This window comes from Crotalus tigris, unplaced genomic scaffold, assembly GCF_016545835.1.
Source record: "Crotalus tigris isolate CLP2741 ecotype Arizona unplaced genomic scaffold, ASM1654583v1 scf7180000024326.325410, whole genome shotgun sequence".
In the NCBI taxonomy this organism is placed as follows: Eukaryota; Metazoa; Chordata; class Lepidosauria; order Squamata; family Viperidae; genus Crotalus; species Crotalus tigris.
In genome coordinates, this window is record NW_024100497.1 from 125401 (window position 1) to 142500 (window position 17100).

Sequence of the window (17100 nt, forward strand, 5' to 3'; positions counted from 1 at the left end):
CCCCGCTTAAATTATCTATAGTTTACATGAGGTTTTAGAAATAATGATGGATTGATAGGAGTCACTTATATCACAGTGTCAGAAAACCATATCCTCTTCTGAGTGACATAATAAAATATAAGTAATAGCATTTTTGATTATAAATATATTGTATTATAGTTGATGTTACATGTGGTTGACTATTTTAATGGGCATGGCTTGTCAATTGTCGTAATCTTTGGGATTGATAAATTCCAAGATGACAATCACACTTCTGTGATCTAGGCCATTTATGTTCAAGGTAAGTTTTGAACAATTTAATCCATTATTTTAGTGAAATAAAAACATGGAATAAATGAAATGAGATTCTACCACTATCTTGTGCCAAAGAAAAACAAAAGTTAAAGACATTTCTTACATTCTTGTTTGGTTCCATGTAATATTGGGAGAAAAATGTTTACTAAAAACACACAGTTATACTGCAGTGATGTGAGGTATTTGCGGTGCTCTAAAACTGTAAGGGCTAAAGCTGGTAATGCACAGATCCGGTCTAGACAAAATTGCTGTGTTAAAATTAAGCAGCTGCTTACCATTCTGAAGGTGTATAAAGGAGTGACCAAGAATCTGCTACCTAAAAAGGGAAGCAGGAAAAGATTTAAGGTTTAAATGACTAAGATATATGTATATGTCTTGGTTTCTGTGTGGCATCAGACAAAACTTCTGAGTATATGTGACTTTTGGCAACCAATAAAATAACTGCGTCTTTGAAGATTTCTGTGGTTATCTATATTGTAGAGCTGAATTTCTGGTGTAGGAGAGATTTATAGCCATTCTTATCCTGAATATCCTCTAAAAGTTGTGAACAGAGTGTACCATATACTGGAAAGTGGGGCAGTGGAATGGGATTTGTTGTTCTGGCAGATTGCTGAACCGCTACAGAAAAAGGAGTGAACTTGGCAAAGCCAAGCTGAGGCAACAGTTATTCAGGCCTTTATACAAGAGTTCATTGAAATGTATTAGGTGGAAGCTGAAGCCGAATTCAATTTCTAAGCTAATACTTACGTGGTATGTTTTTGCAAAATTCACAGGGGTAGTAGTAGCATCACATTAGTCTGGCTTATGCAAGTAGTAAAGTAGTCAAATTGGATGGTGGATTGTTGTGCACTATCAACATCCAAGAAAAGAACAGCACCATTCTTAAAAGTGAAGTGTTGTCTACTTTTAAAAACAGAAATCAAAGACTACACCAAAAAGACTTGGTTCATTGGTTTATTTTAGGATTTCTAGAGGTCATGACTGATTCTTACTCATTTGGTTTGTTGTGATTTTGCTTCCACCTCTAGTGTATTGACACATAAAGGCACTTAACTTATGCAGTGGAGAGCAATGGAAAACTAATATAAATCTTGGACACGGTGATTCCTGCAAAAAACACTATGAAATTATATGAAATGCATCACAGAAATCCTCTAGGAATAAATCAATCACAGATTTTAAGGTTATGTTTCAGTCTGCAGTAGTAAAGATAACATACAACTTGAGATCTTCATTTAAATGCAAAATATCAGCTGGGCTGCTGCTTCATCTGCCATCTTATTTCCCTTATTCCTCAAAGTATGAAAAGTCTGAAGCATTCAATCTAGGAAGATCACAAAATTACACTATGAGAAAACCTAGTGTATTAATTGAGTAATCATGTTTCTGGATCCCTGCAATCTCTAATTTAGATTGCCTACTGGTCTACAAATGACTGGGATCGTGTGAATTCACAGAACAGATACATAGTTGAAAGAACTTTGGATATTGAAGTGCTAAGAGGTTCTGGAAGGTGACAGATGGGGTATCATTCTGTGTCATTCATAATTACCTTGGAAGATAATGCAAATTTAGAGCACCCTGCATTTAGATTCTGCCACTTTTAGAACACATCCCTTCCTTTTTGACTTAAGACACATTTTAAGAATTCATTTCATGACCTCACCGTTCTCTCTCTCTCTCTCTTTCTCTTTGGTGCTTTCCAGGTATTTCATTTCTCATAAACCAAACAAGACCTGGCAACAAGTCTTCTGGTTTTCCATCAGCATTGCCATAAACAATGCTTACATCCTGTACAAAATGTCTGACGCCTATCCTGTGAAAAAGTACAGCCGAGTACAATTTGGTGAGAGACTCGTAAAGGAGCTGCTTGGATTGGAAGAGCCCTCACCTGGCCATTGATGGATCCTTCTTCACAGCTTAGGCTAGGAGTGGGGGGGGGGGAGATGGAGGAAAGAAGAGGGAAAGAACCCTGGGATGCCAAGATGGGTAACTTACTATTCCATGTGACAAAATATTTAGGGAAGCCCTTAAGTATGTTGGTGTCTTCCCAATGGCCTTGTTGATGTTCAAAGGGCCCTCAAGAGAGCACTGTATGAAAGCTGCACATGTGAGTGCAACACAAGCATCGGTGAATCAGAAGTGAATTTATGTTAGCTATTGCTCAATCTGATTTTTCAAACAGGGTGTTAGTTGTCACACAAATCCTTTTCCCTATCCCTTTTCAAGATAGAAAGGCTCAGCAGTTCCAGTTGGGCATGTTATTGTTTGTTTGTTTTTTAATCAGTGCACAATGTGTAAAGTTATGCACTGCTGTGTGGCTGAGAAGAGGTTGCTAGAAGAGAAATATATATATATATATATATATATTAAAAAATATATATAAAAAATCTATTTTGCAAGCCAGTGATTAGGCAATGGCAATGAAGACAGTAGACTGAAGATTTTATTTTGTTGCAATGCTTTTAGATTGTAAAAGGGGATATAATTTTGACAGAAAAATGCTTTTTTTAATATAAAGGAACAGTGAGAAACTGAAAAGTTTACCAAACTAAGTTCATTGTGCTATCAGAAGTCCAAGATTAATTTCAGTTATGCCTTAACAAAAGCATATGAGATTTAATTGCAATCATCCTGTATTATTCTCCAGACCTTGAATTTTTTTACACAATGTGAGAAACATATAAAAGATTCTCTGAGGAATTAGTTTCTCCTTAACGGTGGCTGGATTTGTGCTTTTTACACAATGCTGCATAAACGTATATGCCAAATCCAGAAATAGTTAAAGGTAAAATTGGAGGCCCCAAACCTAATGATATATACTGGTAAGTCTAAAACCAAATGACATAAACAATTTGTTGCAAGTTGATGAGTCATTTGTGAAATTGCTGAGTGAGGCACAATATATTTCCAAGTGTGTTATTTCCATTTGTCCTTTAAAAACTCTTACCCAAAACAATTTAACATTCTTAGATGCTGATAAATATCTAAGTACCCTATACATCTCCATACTGATGAATGAATGCTGCTCATGAAGTCACTGCCAAAAAGTTATGACAACATTTTTTTATTTTGCTCAGCTAACATCAGACTTGCCAGCTAGCTTTTTCCCAAGGCATTTACTTCATTATGATTCCATTGTTTTGGCCATCTTGCTGCCTTGTCATTTATGACAAATGAGACACTTTTCTGAAGAAAAAAATCATTGCAATACTAGACAATCAGAATCACTTGCATGATAAACTTTGTTATGAACCAGTTCCAAAGCATTACAAAAAAATAGTCATGCCTCCACTTCAGCACAAAAAGTGCTGAGTATCACATGGTTACCAGGCGCATGTGGGCAAGAAAAAAAATTGCACATAAATTACATTGCAGAGTTTGACTGTAGCATTGCTTTGTGTGATACAATTTAAATATTCAGAGATGACATTCCCTTTTAAAGTAAGTGATCACACATGGAAAGATGTGTTTAAGTCTTTTTGTAATTAACTATTTTCATAATTGTTTAATAGTTAACAGCCCAACACATCTGGAAGGAAAGATTTTGGAAGGCCTCCATAGAGCTAATGTCAATGTAAACATCTTTATGTCCTCTGTGGGTCTTAGGGGGCTCGGGGGCTGCAAAACCAGAGTTAGATGCTCCCTATGACAGGAGCTGATAAGTATATGAGCTGATGCAGTTTGAATCAATTGCATTTTCTGAGTATTTTTAAGGGTAGTCCCCAGTAGAGAGTGTTACAGTAATCTAGCCAAATGGCGACTGGGGCCTGAGTTGCTATACCTAGACCAGGGGTAGGCAACCTTGGCTTTTTTATGACTTGTGGACTTCAATTCCCAGAATTCCTGAGCCAGCCATGAATCATAAAAGAGCCAAGTTTGCCTACCCCTGACCTAGACCTTCTTGGCTCAAGTCAAATTGCAAATGATATACCAGCTGAAGCTGGGCATAGACTTCTGAGTCACTGCATGTCAAGGAACATAGGTGTCTGTCATTCAGAGATAGTTGCTGTTGCATTTATAGGTCTGTGAATGTTACGTTCTGGCTAGGGGACGCTCAAATCTCAAAGCACAGAAGACATAGATGGATTGTCCAATCAACATGCAGGATGTGCATATCCATACAACACTTAGTTGAGATTTCGGAGGTGTGCTCGTCAGCCTGTCTGCAACCATCTGCAACTTACACTTACCCATCAATTCCTTCACTGTGTTGGTGTGTGTTGAATCTACCATACACACAATTGTGGACAAGTCTAAATCAACCTTTGCACTTAAGCATGGCACAAACACACCCTGTGAACCTTTTTATTTCTACCATGCTGTCATTTCACCTCCAGCCTATCTACCGAGTGTTATTCCCCCCCCCTTTTTTTCTGGAATTGTCCAAAAATAGCCATCAGGTATGTAAAATGTGTTAGGCTTTGTTACCCATTTCTTTGGAAGGATGTTAGATGACTGCAGTGACTGGAAATAGAAGCAAAGAGGCAGGTTAGGAGTCAGTCATACATCCTGGTAGTTTTTTCTGCCAACTCAAGGATGGTGGATAGAACCAACTCACAGTGTAAGGGGGGGACACACAATTTTGCTTCAAAATAGTTAGCATTTGCAATATAGTATGATACCTTTGTATTCAAACTTTCATTTGTTGCATAATGCCTGTTTATCCAAAGCTTAGTTTAAGGTTTTCTTCCAAAAAAGAGTAAGGATTTCAGCCATGTTGGTTGACCATTAAAAGCTTCCTACTCATCTCAAATATACTTTAATTAAGTACCACTCCTTAACAAGCAACTTCATTGCATTTAACACAACATGCTTCTTATAGAATTAGCTAGTCTTGGTGAATTATTTTTTGTGGTGAAAAAATCTTCCCATATATAAAAGTTTGAATTAACATAGATCAGCTTTCCTCAACTTTAGCATAGTTAGAGGGCATGGACAAGTATTCTTCTTGAGAAAGGCTGATCCAGATGTGTTTCAACATCCTGAATTCTTGAGGTCTTTAATCTTCATTACTTTGTTTTACCAATTATGCCTATATTTCCTTAAACATTTTTTGTTAGGACTAGCAATATCAGCAAGAGGGATTGTCTCCCATATTCAGTTGGCTATATAAGATAATACTGGTAATATTTCATTCTTAAAAATGTGAAATTGTATTATAGTCTTCCTTGTACTTTTCTTGAAATTTAGAATTTCTATAGAAGGATCTCTAAGCATACCAATTTCCTCCCAATTTCTCACTGATGCTTAAGAGCATTGTTCATCTTACAAGACTTGTAGACTACTCTTAAGAGTTCTCCTGTCAGGATATAGTGCCCTGATACTAACAGCAGACTATACAAGTATTCAAGGTGAGGATGTATTCATATATATGACAATGAACTTGGGGAATTGAGTTATGCATTCATCTGTGTAAAGACCATCCAGATAAAGACAGGTATAGTGGTGGACAGAAAGCGTTTCAAAAGTGCTTTTTCAAAAGGCAATTTGGACTTGTTTTTTCCTTGAGGAAGATGTTTCGCTTCTTATCCAAAAAGCTTCTTCAGTTCTGACTGAATGGTGGGGGGGGGAGGGGAAGGATTTATATTCCTTTGACTTCTCCACCATTCAGTTAGAACTGAAGAAGCTTCTTGGATGAGAAGCGAAACATCTTCCTCAAGGAAAAAACAAAGTCCAGTTGCCTTTTGAAAAAGCACCTTTGAGACAACCATGACTTGGATGACTGAGAATAACACGTGACAGTGAGCCTTCCCTAAAACTATCCCAGGGAACATAAGCCCACTCAAAAGATATCAGGCATAGCACACTCACTGTGCCTTTCATGGCACACTACACACTTATTGTCACTCAGTGAGATCCTGGCACATGATAACCAACATTTCACTCAGTGACACTAAATACCGGTTTTTGTAAAAAAAAATTGTGTAAATTATGATACCATGGTTTAAGAAGTAGAACATAGATATTAAACCAGTGAAAACAGTGCTATTTAAATTGGAAGTTTTTAAGAAGAGGTTGAACAACCATTTATCTGAAATGGTACAGGGTTTCCTGCCTCAGCAAGGGGTTGGACTAGAAGACCTTCAATTTTGGTATCATTCTGTACCCACTAGATTGGCCTCCAGATTCTTCTTGACTGTTTAGGTACAGGGCTCAGGCAGCATATTCATTAATTGGATGAAGTGAAAATAGCTCTTTTCTGGGTGGTAATGTGAAACGTACGAAGCTGAAGAGGTGTGGACAAGACAAGATCTGAGGAGATTTTTTAAAAATTGAAAAGTTTCATGAAACAAAATTATAGTGTAGGAGGAATGGAGAGTAGAAAATTACATTCCTGAACAGCAGATGGAAGTCCACTTGCCTTTATGATCGTGGATCAATATATTTGGTAAGCAGAAAGGCCAATGGGAAGTACTATTTTCCCATTCTTCTAGGAGCTCTTAACTGCTATCACTTATTCTCAAAATAATTTTGTAATGGCATTTGCAAATTAATCTGCATTAACATGTACAATTAATAAAGATCTTGCATTCCACCACGAAGTGGAGTGAGATAGGAGAAGAGGAAAATAGTTGTTGCAACTTAGCTTGTTTATTATTTTTGGCCTTTTTTTTTTCTTTGATCTGACATAGTAACAAAAAAAAGTTCAATCTTGAAAATAGAAAAATTCAGAGGAGAGAAAAATAATCAGCCTAGGTAAATTAATCTATCTAAAGCATTACTTGTTTAATTGGTTAGGGAAAGTGAAGGACAACATGAACTAGATGTGTGCAGAAGTCCAAAACAATTGATGTAGAGTTCACAGCTTGGTAAAAAGTAGTATGAATGTCTATCTTATACTGGCTTAGGAAATGCTGTACTTTTCTGGTTACTGAGACCTCATTCTTTTCCTTTCCAAAAATAAAAGCAATCAAAATAGGAGGTCCTTGATAAATAAAACCAGAAATGATCCAGGTCTGTTCCATCTATGCATACTACAATGTTACGGCTGCTGCACTATCGGTCGACACACAACAGCAAGAGCTCAGGGGCTGATTTCAGTAAAACAGGCCAAGCCATCATAGAGGAAATAAATGAGATATTTGGAAGGGAAGCCCTATGAGCTATAATTTTTTCTTTTCCATTTTTGCAACGTACGTGTCATTAAATGAAGTAATACCCAGTATACTAGTGTAGTGCTGTTATTGTGAAAAGTGTGTTCAGCAATTTGTGTGTGATCAACTCTGCTCACAACACATCAGTGACTGAAGTTCAGTCATAAGCTTCCTTCCCAAAGTGTGATGAACAGGAAGTTTTTGTTAAACCATGTCAATGCCGGATTAAACGTGCAGTGCTGTTTTATTATTTGGGTTGAAACAAAATACTGATTTTATACATATGCATCTATTCAAGGAATGCTTGTGTGGAAGCCCCTACACATAAGTAAGGCTCCCATCTGTATTTCTGGCTCTTTGGTTCAAGTGAGGATCTAAATTTTTGTGACTGTTTTTTGTTCTACACAAAAGCACGCTTGCAATAAATTTTTAGAGGTTTTCTATGCCATGAGCTAAATTCTAAAATGTGAAATATGCTAACAACACAATTCAATGGATTTATAATATCACTCTGATGTCATGTGTTTTTTTTCTTTCCTTTCACAAAGTTTGTCTTACAGTCAACAACTTTGAAATACAGTCAAATATAGATTATAAATTAGTTTTCCTTGTCTCATTTTTCCTGGGGGAGGGAAGAATTTGGGTCACAGAAAAGAAATCTAAGCTACAAGATTATGGTTTAGGCACTGGGTAAAAGGAAATGGACATGCAGCAATATTCATATTAAATTTAAATTTTTAACATAGTGGTTAATATGTTAATATCAATCTGAATCAGCATGCTATCAATAAGTGGCATTTACTCTTTGAGGCCAACCTACATACTAATCATGCTAGTATCCCTCAGGATAAACCATGTTATGTAAATTGCAAAACAAGAGTAAGAAGTTGTGAGCAAAGGAAATGAAGGATAGGCAATAAGAGTAAAGGAAATCTAGCCAAATGCACCTTACACCAACCTCATTTGCTATACATCTTCCTAACTTTTTGCCTTGTAAAAAGTTGTAAAAAAGTTGTAAAAAATTTACGGCATTAAATTTAGAAAAAGATTGCCAAGTAGCAGAAGCACCCAAAATCACAGAAACTGAATGAGGTGCGAACTTTAACTCAAAACCTGGAATTTCATTAGTGGCTAATGAACAAAGTTTCATTCTCCCCTGGAATACCTTTAATAATAAATTAATAAATAAGTTGATAGCTTTAACTTGGAAATAATAACAGCTAAATGGTGTCTTTTGAATCGAAACAGTGGTTGCTTGAAGAGCTACAATTTTCTGTTGCATGCCAGCCGGCTAAAAATATTTTGGGAAGTAGCTGAAAATCTACATTCATCATGAACCTCAACCTATTGCCCAAAGCAATAGCAATCATATGTTGGATCTGAGAGGGCAATACAGATGATTCGCTAGCAACATCTATGATTTCCCCCTTCCCACTTGTTAAATAAACACCATTTGTAATAATCACAAATAGAATGACCATTATAAATACACTGTATTAGAAGTGTGACTTTTGTCTCATGGAATGCATTTTTGTTACATCATATGGGGAAATCAATTATCTCTCATCTCTGCTGCAGTATTTCATCATCATCCTAATTCCAGATATTTGGATGTAAACCAACCTTGCCTGGCACATTAATCTGTGAGTCTATCACAGGTAAGCTAAATAGCCACAACGGATATTTATAGGAAGAACAATTATTTTTTCAGAGTTAAACACAGAAATATGGTTGTTATAGAAATGAAAAGGAGCATTTTAGGAAACTGAATTATTAAACCGCCAAAGGAAAAAAAATACCACAATCCTGCTATTTCGATAATAAGATTAGACACAATAAACCAATAGGATAAATCCCTTCCATACTTTTAAGTAGTATTTCATGCCTATTGTCTTAAATACTGTAAGCAAGTAGACATTGTATGAAAGCCAGGGTAGTCTGGTGGCCAAAAATCAAAAGGAGAGAGATTACTTTTCCAGACTAACAAATGTTATTAAAGTTGGCAGATGATTGCATATATTACATTAGAGGATGTGCCGGCAATGCCTTTCTTGATTCTATGTAGGACCAGCAGGCCAAACTTTGGGCGGAAGAATTAATGGACTCAGGCTTGACATCAGGCCTCTAAAGAAGGACCAAGAAATATCAGAGCAATTTCAATTTTCCACTTACTCCTTGACAGATCTCAAAGTAGCCATCTTGTAAGTAGTAACAATGAAAAAAAGAGATTGCTAAACTCACATCAAGAGATTTCAGGTTATCTCAGAAGCTCTCAACAATGAGTTTTTAACACATTACGACTGTTAATTGATAAGGTACTTGTAATTTGCCCCATGTGCATCTGATGCAACCACTGTTTTCTCTCCTTCCTCCATCCATGCTTCCCAGTTTAAATCCAGCATCAGTCTAGTCACTCCAATGCATCTGATGAAGTCAGCTGTGGCCCACAAAAACTTGTATTTTAATAAAATATATTGACGTGGAAAAATGCTACTTGAATCCTTTTGATTTAAACAGGAAATGGAAATCCTTTGATTCCCATTTCAAGAAAGCATAAAATAGAGCTGTGTCTTGGTTCAAAGAATACTTTCCCTGATACTCTATGAAGTCAGCTTAGTGCTCTTGGCATTAACTCTGATCCATGTTGATTCTGGATAGGAAAAAAAAGCACACCATTATCTAAACATGGTACATACAGTAGCAAAACTTATTTGCATATTTAAGGATATATCACAATGAATATGGGGATGAGACACATCTAATCATTCTGAAACATTTCAAAATACCTTTAAAAAATTAGTTTCACTTATGTGTCATTGCAATCTGTTACAGTGATCTTTGAGGATACTGGATTTCACAGAGTGACTTTATATGATGCTTTTAGGAACTTTGTTGCAAAGTATTTGGGTCAAAGTTTATACAATTAAAAATTACTATACCTTATATTGTATGCCAATATATAAATTCCATATGCCTGAAGTTTTTGGTTTAGAAACTTCATTGCAAAACATGAAGAGCTCTCAGTTCTGGCTTAGAATAAAAAGTACAATTATTCTTTGCTCAACCATACAATTTTTAGAACAGGAAGGCTAAGCTCTTTTTGTGCCTGACACAGTAATTTCCTGCTTGTTGGACAAAGCGCTACTAACAGGTTACCCAAGGACAATGGCTTTTCATTGAAAGCGCATGAACATGACACAGTTGCATAAGTAGGGTGGCAACAGGAAAACAAAAAAGAATCAATTGTTAATAATGAGAAATTACTGCTTAGAAGACCAGCCTAATATTCACTATGGTCCCCTTATTTTGCTGGATTCCAATTACAGTTTTCATTATTATTATTATTATTATTATTATTATTATTATTATTATTATTATTATTATTATTATTATCATTATCATTATTATTATTAATAATATACATTTTATTAGATTATAGAGTGAAGTACAAAATACAAAGCAAATAGTCTTCAATCCTACCTCCATGAATTAAGTTATTTTAATAAATTTATAACACATTCGTTTACAAAAGTACTTCATGTGTACCAATTCCCTAAGTGCAGAGTTGGCAAATTTACCACTTTAATTAGTAAATTGAAGCTCTTTTAGTTCAAATTTTAGTTTTGTCCATTTGTTTTCAAAATTAAAACACTAACATCAAACTTTCCTAAATTTGTATTAGCAAAAGTGATGGATGACAATACATTTCACTGAGCATTCTAATCTTTAAGAAATAAAAAATATGGCTTAATTAAACAAAGTTACGGTAAAATAGCTGTACTAAGATTTGTGCCCAATGTTTTAGATTTTTGTTTACAATATAAAAATTGCATTCAGCAGTAAAATACTTGCCCAAATCAGTTCTCATCTAGGAAACATTAAATTGGTGAAAATCAATCACAAGTGACCCAAATATAGCCAAAGATTGAATTTTTAGCGTCCCCATCCCCACAAGACAACTTTCTAACTATTTGTGAAGCACATGCAAAAAAATTGTCCCAAGTTCATTATTAACTGTGGACATTGTGGCAGATAAAGGCAAGAGGCAAGAGTTGACCAACTGAGTAGATCAAGAGGTGTTCACTAAAGTTCACGTACGCTGACCAGGACTTCAGCATGTGCAGACAAAATGACAGCAAACTCTGTTATCTTATCTATAAAGTATTTATTTTCTTAAGTTAAACAAACAGTTTTTTCAAGGATGGTTTCCATCTATAAAATGAACAAAGTACAAGCTCTGTACAGCAGATTTTAAAGAACCAACAGAAATAATTTTCTAAACCACATTTAATTTGTAAAAGGAAATGTACATGTACCACCATTATTTCTGCTTTAAAGTAGCTAGGATTAGGACAGAGATGACATGGTAACTGCTTATTAAATTTCCTGGTAGTTTACAATAAAAAAAGATCAAGGGAAGGTTCAACTATTTCCTGTATCTAACTTCAATACCTACCACTGACTACCTCTGCATATCATCAATTCGTTTGAAAATCTTTTTCAACAAGGTCTTTAGTATTTTGCACTGACAAGGAGGTGTGCAAAAGCAGTGCCTGGTACAATACACATGAAGTCCATAGTTGTATAAAAAAAAAAGAACGTAATCACAGTAAATAACTTTGGCACACTGTGTCATGTAAACATAGCTAGCATCACATTACTGCATTTTCTGATCCAGCGTCCATGCCTAATGATCACTTTCATCCCTAGAACTTGAATACAACACATAGATAACATTTAAGACTTTTTTTTGAAATCCTGCTAACACACCTGTTTAAATATTAGTCAAAATAGTAGCTTTGCAGAATTCAAAATCAGCTATTCGTTGAATAGCTTCTACCATCACTCAAAAAAAACTTTACAATTTAGCTTCCTTCCCCCCCCCCCAAGAGTTTTTCCTCAAAAGTCCTGGATTATAATTAGCTGGCTACTTAATAAGCACTTCAGTGCTCTCCCCAATGCCACAGTTTTATAAATGAATGTTACCTCATGACTTGGGCAGCCTTAAAAAAATGAATTTCAAAAAAAGGCAAAAGACTGCATTTATTATTTTTCCTGTCAAGGACATAATTACATGAGAGATTTTAGTCACAGAGAGGCAAATTTTAGTCTGGAAAGGAGGAATATTCACATTCAGCCCATCAATGAAATCATCATTCTTAATTAAAACAATGTAGTACCTCAATATAGTATCAACAGAAACCACAAGCATGCCGTATAAATTCAAAGCTTCACTGGCTTATCTGAAGCATTGCAAAACCAAAGTCCTCATTTGAGTGGAAAGATGCCCTTTTTTTTTTTTTTTGCAACAAATATTGTGGCCGTCATAGAAAAATGCACTTTACAGAATACTCTCAAATGCATGTAGCCAGAAGGCGAACACTGTCAAGAAATGATTGCATAATAATTTACCTTTGTCATTTTGTAATCATTGGGGGAGGGCATGTTCTGTGAAATGTTTTCATTTCTGTTTAAAATCTTACATAAACGGTGTTTAAAAAAATAGTTGATGCAGACAACACACGCAGAGATGACATTGCTATAATATAAAATGGAATGGAACAATCACTTCCGAAGTTTTACTTCCGCGCCATTGTTGAGACATATAGTGAAATGTCATAAAAGAAAAACCTCAAACTATGATACTCAAGAGCAGATGCCTAACAGCTGCAATGTTGGTCGTTAGTAATAGGCTGCTTGTAACTTCACAAGAAGGCTACTTGTGGTCTTGTGCTATCTGTCATTCTTACAACTTTTTAAAAGGAGTAACAGCAAAGAGAAAACAAGAACCAAAGTCCCAAAGCTGCATTTTAAAACCTAGTTTTCGGTGCAAGGTAGTCTAAAGTTGCTCAATACAAATACACCAAGTTATCCAGAGTACACAGCATGTAATTCCTGAACAGAAGGTAACAATGCTGGTGAGATGAAGCTGGCAAGCCTCTTTCTGCCATTCCACCAACCCCTGCAACAGAGGTCTGGCCACTTTCAGGAGAATGAAGTGCAAAAAAAAAAAAAACCAAAAAAAAAAAAACCCCCAAAACCCAAAAAACAAAACAGGCACACTTTACAAAGCAGGAGCATCCAGTGTTTGCGTGAACACAATGCAGCGGCACAAACTTGCATCTTCACAAAATGCTGTTCTTCTACAACTGTCCAATCTATTTTTCCAGTCAAGTGTTAAAACGCTTTGTTGATAAATTACAGGATGATGAAAAATTGATAGAAAGTTGTAAATTTCGACAATATATATTTTATATATATATATATATATATTTATATATTTATATTTATATATAGCGTTTATATCTGGAGTCTCGTCATAGAAAAGTCCATGGTCCGATATATCAAGTACACATGGCAAAACCTTCCAAATGATGCTTTGACTGCTGGAAACCCAAACACCCATTTTTATGTTAGCGGAGACTGCTCGTGAGATTCTTCCCGCCACTTCCCTCCCGAGTATGCCCTTCCCTGTGTTGAAAGCAGGTTTCTACCATGTATCTGTGGTTGCTAAGGTGGTTAATCATCTGCTCTGAAAATACTAGGTTGAAGGTGGGGAGGAGCCAACAGACCTTGATGGAAAAGGGGGGGGGGTAAGCACTGCTTCAGCTATATTTGATCAGATGATGGCAGGATCCCCAGTTCCTTTGATTTCCTTATGTTCACTTTATTTTTCAAATAATGATGGAATACTGAGGTATATAAAGTATCAGTAATGCAATCAAAATGTTGCCCAAGGTTTAGGAAATGAGACAGTACTTCTGCCCGAGTGTTTCTACTGCTGTAGATTAAGTGTGAACTTCCACTGCTGTGACAATGAAGGACTGCAGACTTCAACAGTCAGACCACCGTTTTTGGCATTTCGGCTGTCTAAACACAAGTTGTTGCCCACGTACCGCAGTTTGGTATTGCTTTCTATTTGTTCCCATTTCTAGAAAAGAAAGAAGTTATGCCGATTAGATAAGTACAAATTTAAAAAAATAGCCAACATTCCTAAGGTCATTCTGTAAGATATTTATTATGGGGCATACAGGTGGTCCTCGACTTACAACAGTTCATTTAGTGACCATTTGAAGTTACAATGACACTGGAAAAATGACCGTTTTTCACACTTGCGACCTTTGCAGCCTCCCCAGGGTCACATGATCAAAATTCAGATGCTTGACAACTGGTTCATATTTATGACGGTTGCAGTGTCCCAGGGTCATGTGATCAACTTTTTCTAACCTTCTGACAAGCAAAGTCAATGAGGAAGTCAGTTAAGTTACTAACTTAACAACTGCGGCAAGAAAGGTCGTAAAATGGGGCAAAATTCACTTAATATCTCACTTAACAACAGAAATTTTGGGCTCAATTGTGGTCGTAGGTCAAGGACTACCTGTATTAGATGGGCTCCAAACCATCCAGCCTGCATTCAAAGGAAAACAAGTTTCAAGCTCTCAAGACTTTAAAATGTCTCCATATGTAACATAGCTTTATGTCATCCCCTCTGCTTTTTTTTTTTTTACAAGCATAGTCCTTCCTATACTTAGCTAAGGACAAGTTTTGTAAAAACTGTCCAGTTTGCTGTTGTCTTCTTAGAATCCATAGCATTATTTCTGAAAGAGCAAGAATTGACTCAAAGTCCAGCAACAAAACATAAACCGGCAAAGGAAGATGACATGGGCAACAGAGAGTGGATCAGCCTCTTCTCTGGAACTACAATCTTAAATGACACAGGAAGAATGGATTAGGAAAATGAACCTAGACAGTTCTGTCCAGGATTCTCTCCCGGTCCTTGACAATTGTTACAATTCACTAATCTGGATGAGTGCCATTGTTATAACCACTGCTAAGCTTTAAAGCAGGGGTCTTCAAACTTGGCCCTTTTATGACTTGTGGACTTCAACTCCCAGAATTCCTCAGCCAAGCACGCTGGCTGAGGAATTCTGGGACTTGAAGTCCATAAGTCATAAAAAGCCCAAGTTTGAAGACCCCTGCTTTAAACTATCCCATGAACTGGGAGGAAAACAATCAGAAGGCTAGGACAAATTAGAAGCTCAAAAATAAAAGGGAATTAAAGCTATAAGGAACGCTCACCCACAGAGGGTAGTATAAAGACAGACATGAGGTACAGGTGGACTAATGAGTAGAGAAATGTTAATTAGCAATAACCTATCTTTAAAATATTTGTTTATTTAACATAGCAAGAGATTCTAGTTCTTCAATATGAGCTAGAAAAGACTTATACCTAAATATTCCAAAACATAAAAATACCAGATTGCTGCAGAGTCCTTTTTTTATATAAAAAAGCAACAAATAAAAATTATTTGGCAAAAAAGTTACAATTAATTGTATATTTCCCGACAGTAGAAAAGCTAGAGACTGGTGGGGGGGTTGTTTTTTTAAAAAAACAAACAAGTTTTAAACTATGAAAAGTCTTCCTTATTTCTGCACTGCATTGAAACGAATAATGTGATTGTTAATTGTCTGGAGTCCATAGTTCTGATTTTCCAACATTTTTTGCTTCAAGATGGCTATGGGTGGGTGGTTCTAGTCAGAAAACCTGGTAATTTATCCTCTGCAGTTTGCTTAATAAAATATAATTAGACAATGCTTATTCATATATGCAAACCATGCATATAAGCAGTGGAAAAATCTGAAGAAAAAATTACCCTGGCTAATTAGAAGTAATCAATGTAACAATCATGTGGCATAACCAGAACAAGATGAGGTACATAAATACAAATGCCAGCCAGCTGCCTGTTTTCTATGAACAATCTCCACCATCAAATAGATCAGGGGTCTTCAAACTTGGCCCTTTTATGACTTGTGGACTTCAATTCCCAGAATTCTTCAGCCAGGCACACTGGCTGAGGAATTCTGGGAGTTGAAGTCCACAAATCATAAAAGGGCAAAGTTTGAAGAGCCCTGAAATAGATGGAAATAGAAAGAGGTCACAGTCCCTTGAATGATAGCCTAGCCTGAACATAAAGGATGAAGGTAGGACAAATCCTAAATTTATTTCAATTTCATATTAGTTCAATTTTAAATAAAAAGTCAGGTCAAATTAATAAAACACAGTTAAGTGACTGGTGTTTTATATTTAATAAATGTGCTCTTTGGTCTCACTGATAGTTGGCAGTTTTTTTCAACACTTCTTCAAGCATACCCAAGGGGCTGCATCCCTGGTTTCTAGGAGCTTCTAGGCAGACTCAGCTTGTATATCCAGGCTATAATGGAATTGCATTATAGTAGCATGCCAGAAATCCCACAGCGGACCAAGTCCCAAGACCTCAGAGTTCATAAGGAGGGACCAGGCTATTGGAAAGCATGGCTGGCTCAGGAATTCTGGGAGTTGAAGTCCACAAGTCATAAAAGAGCCAAGGTTCCCCACCTCTGCTCTAGAGCAGTGTTTCTCAACCTTGACAATTTTAAGGCATGTGGACTTCTGGGAGTTGCTGGCTGTGGAATTCTGGGAGTTGAAGTCCACATGCCTTAAAATTGTCAAGGTTGAGAAACACTGCTCTAGAGGGTCCTATCTCATCTTGGAGAGCATTCAAAACTCTGGCTGCGTTCCAGGTACTGACCTGTCTATTGTCATTCTCTCTGCAGCCCTGAAGTTTGATGAGTGAGCCAGCAGCTAGATCCACAACTGTAAGGCACAAATCCATGTGCTTCACTGACTTGTCCTTTGTTAAGGCCCATTCCTGGAACATAAAGCAAGGAC

At 36.4% G+C, this 17100-nt stretch overlaps 2 protein-coding genes across 2 annotated transcripts in view; one reads left to right on the forward strand and one right to left on the reverse strand.

Moving 5' to 3' along the window:
* PGBD5 (piggyBac transposable element derived 5) overlaps nucleotides 1-5854 on the forward strand; it is an 81472-nt gene extending 75618 nt beyond the window's left edge. The window contains exon 7 of the mRNA XM_039325318.1: nucleotides 2001-5854. Within this exon, the coding sequence (XP_039181252.1) occupies nucleotides 2001-2196 (196 nt within the window). The 3' untranslated portion in view covers nucleotides 2197-5854. The remainder of the gene's footprint in view (nucleotides 1-2000) is intronic.
* Nucleotides 5855-11536: 5682 nt separating this feature from the next.
* The window catches only part of GALNT2 (polypeptide N-acetylgalactosaminyltransferase 2), a 95569-nt gene continuing 90005 nt past the window's right edge, over nucleotides 11537-17100 (reverse strand). Inside the window, exons 15-16 of the mRNA XM_039325317.1 lie at nucleotides 16961-17080; nucleotides 11537-14322 (exon numbers count right to left, since the gene is read on the reverse strand). Coding sequence (XP_039181251.1) covers nucleotides 14167-14322; nucleotides 16961-17080 — 276 coding nt within the window. The 3' untranslated portion in view covers nucleotides 11537-14166. The remainder of the gene's footprint in view (nucleotides 14323-16960; nucleotides 17081-17100) is intronic.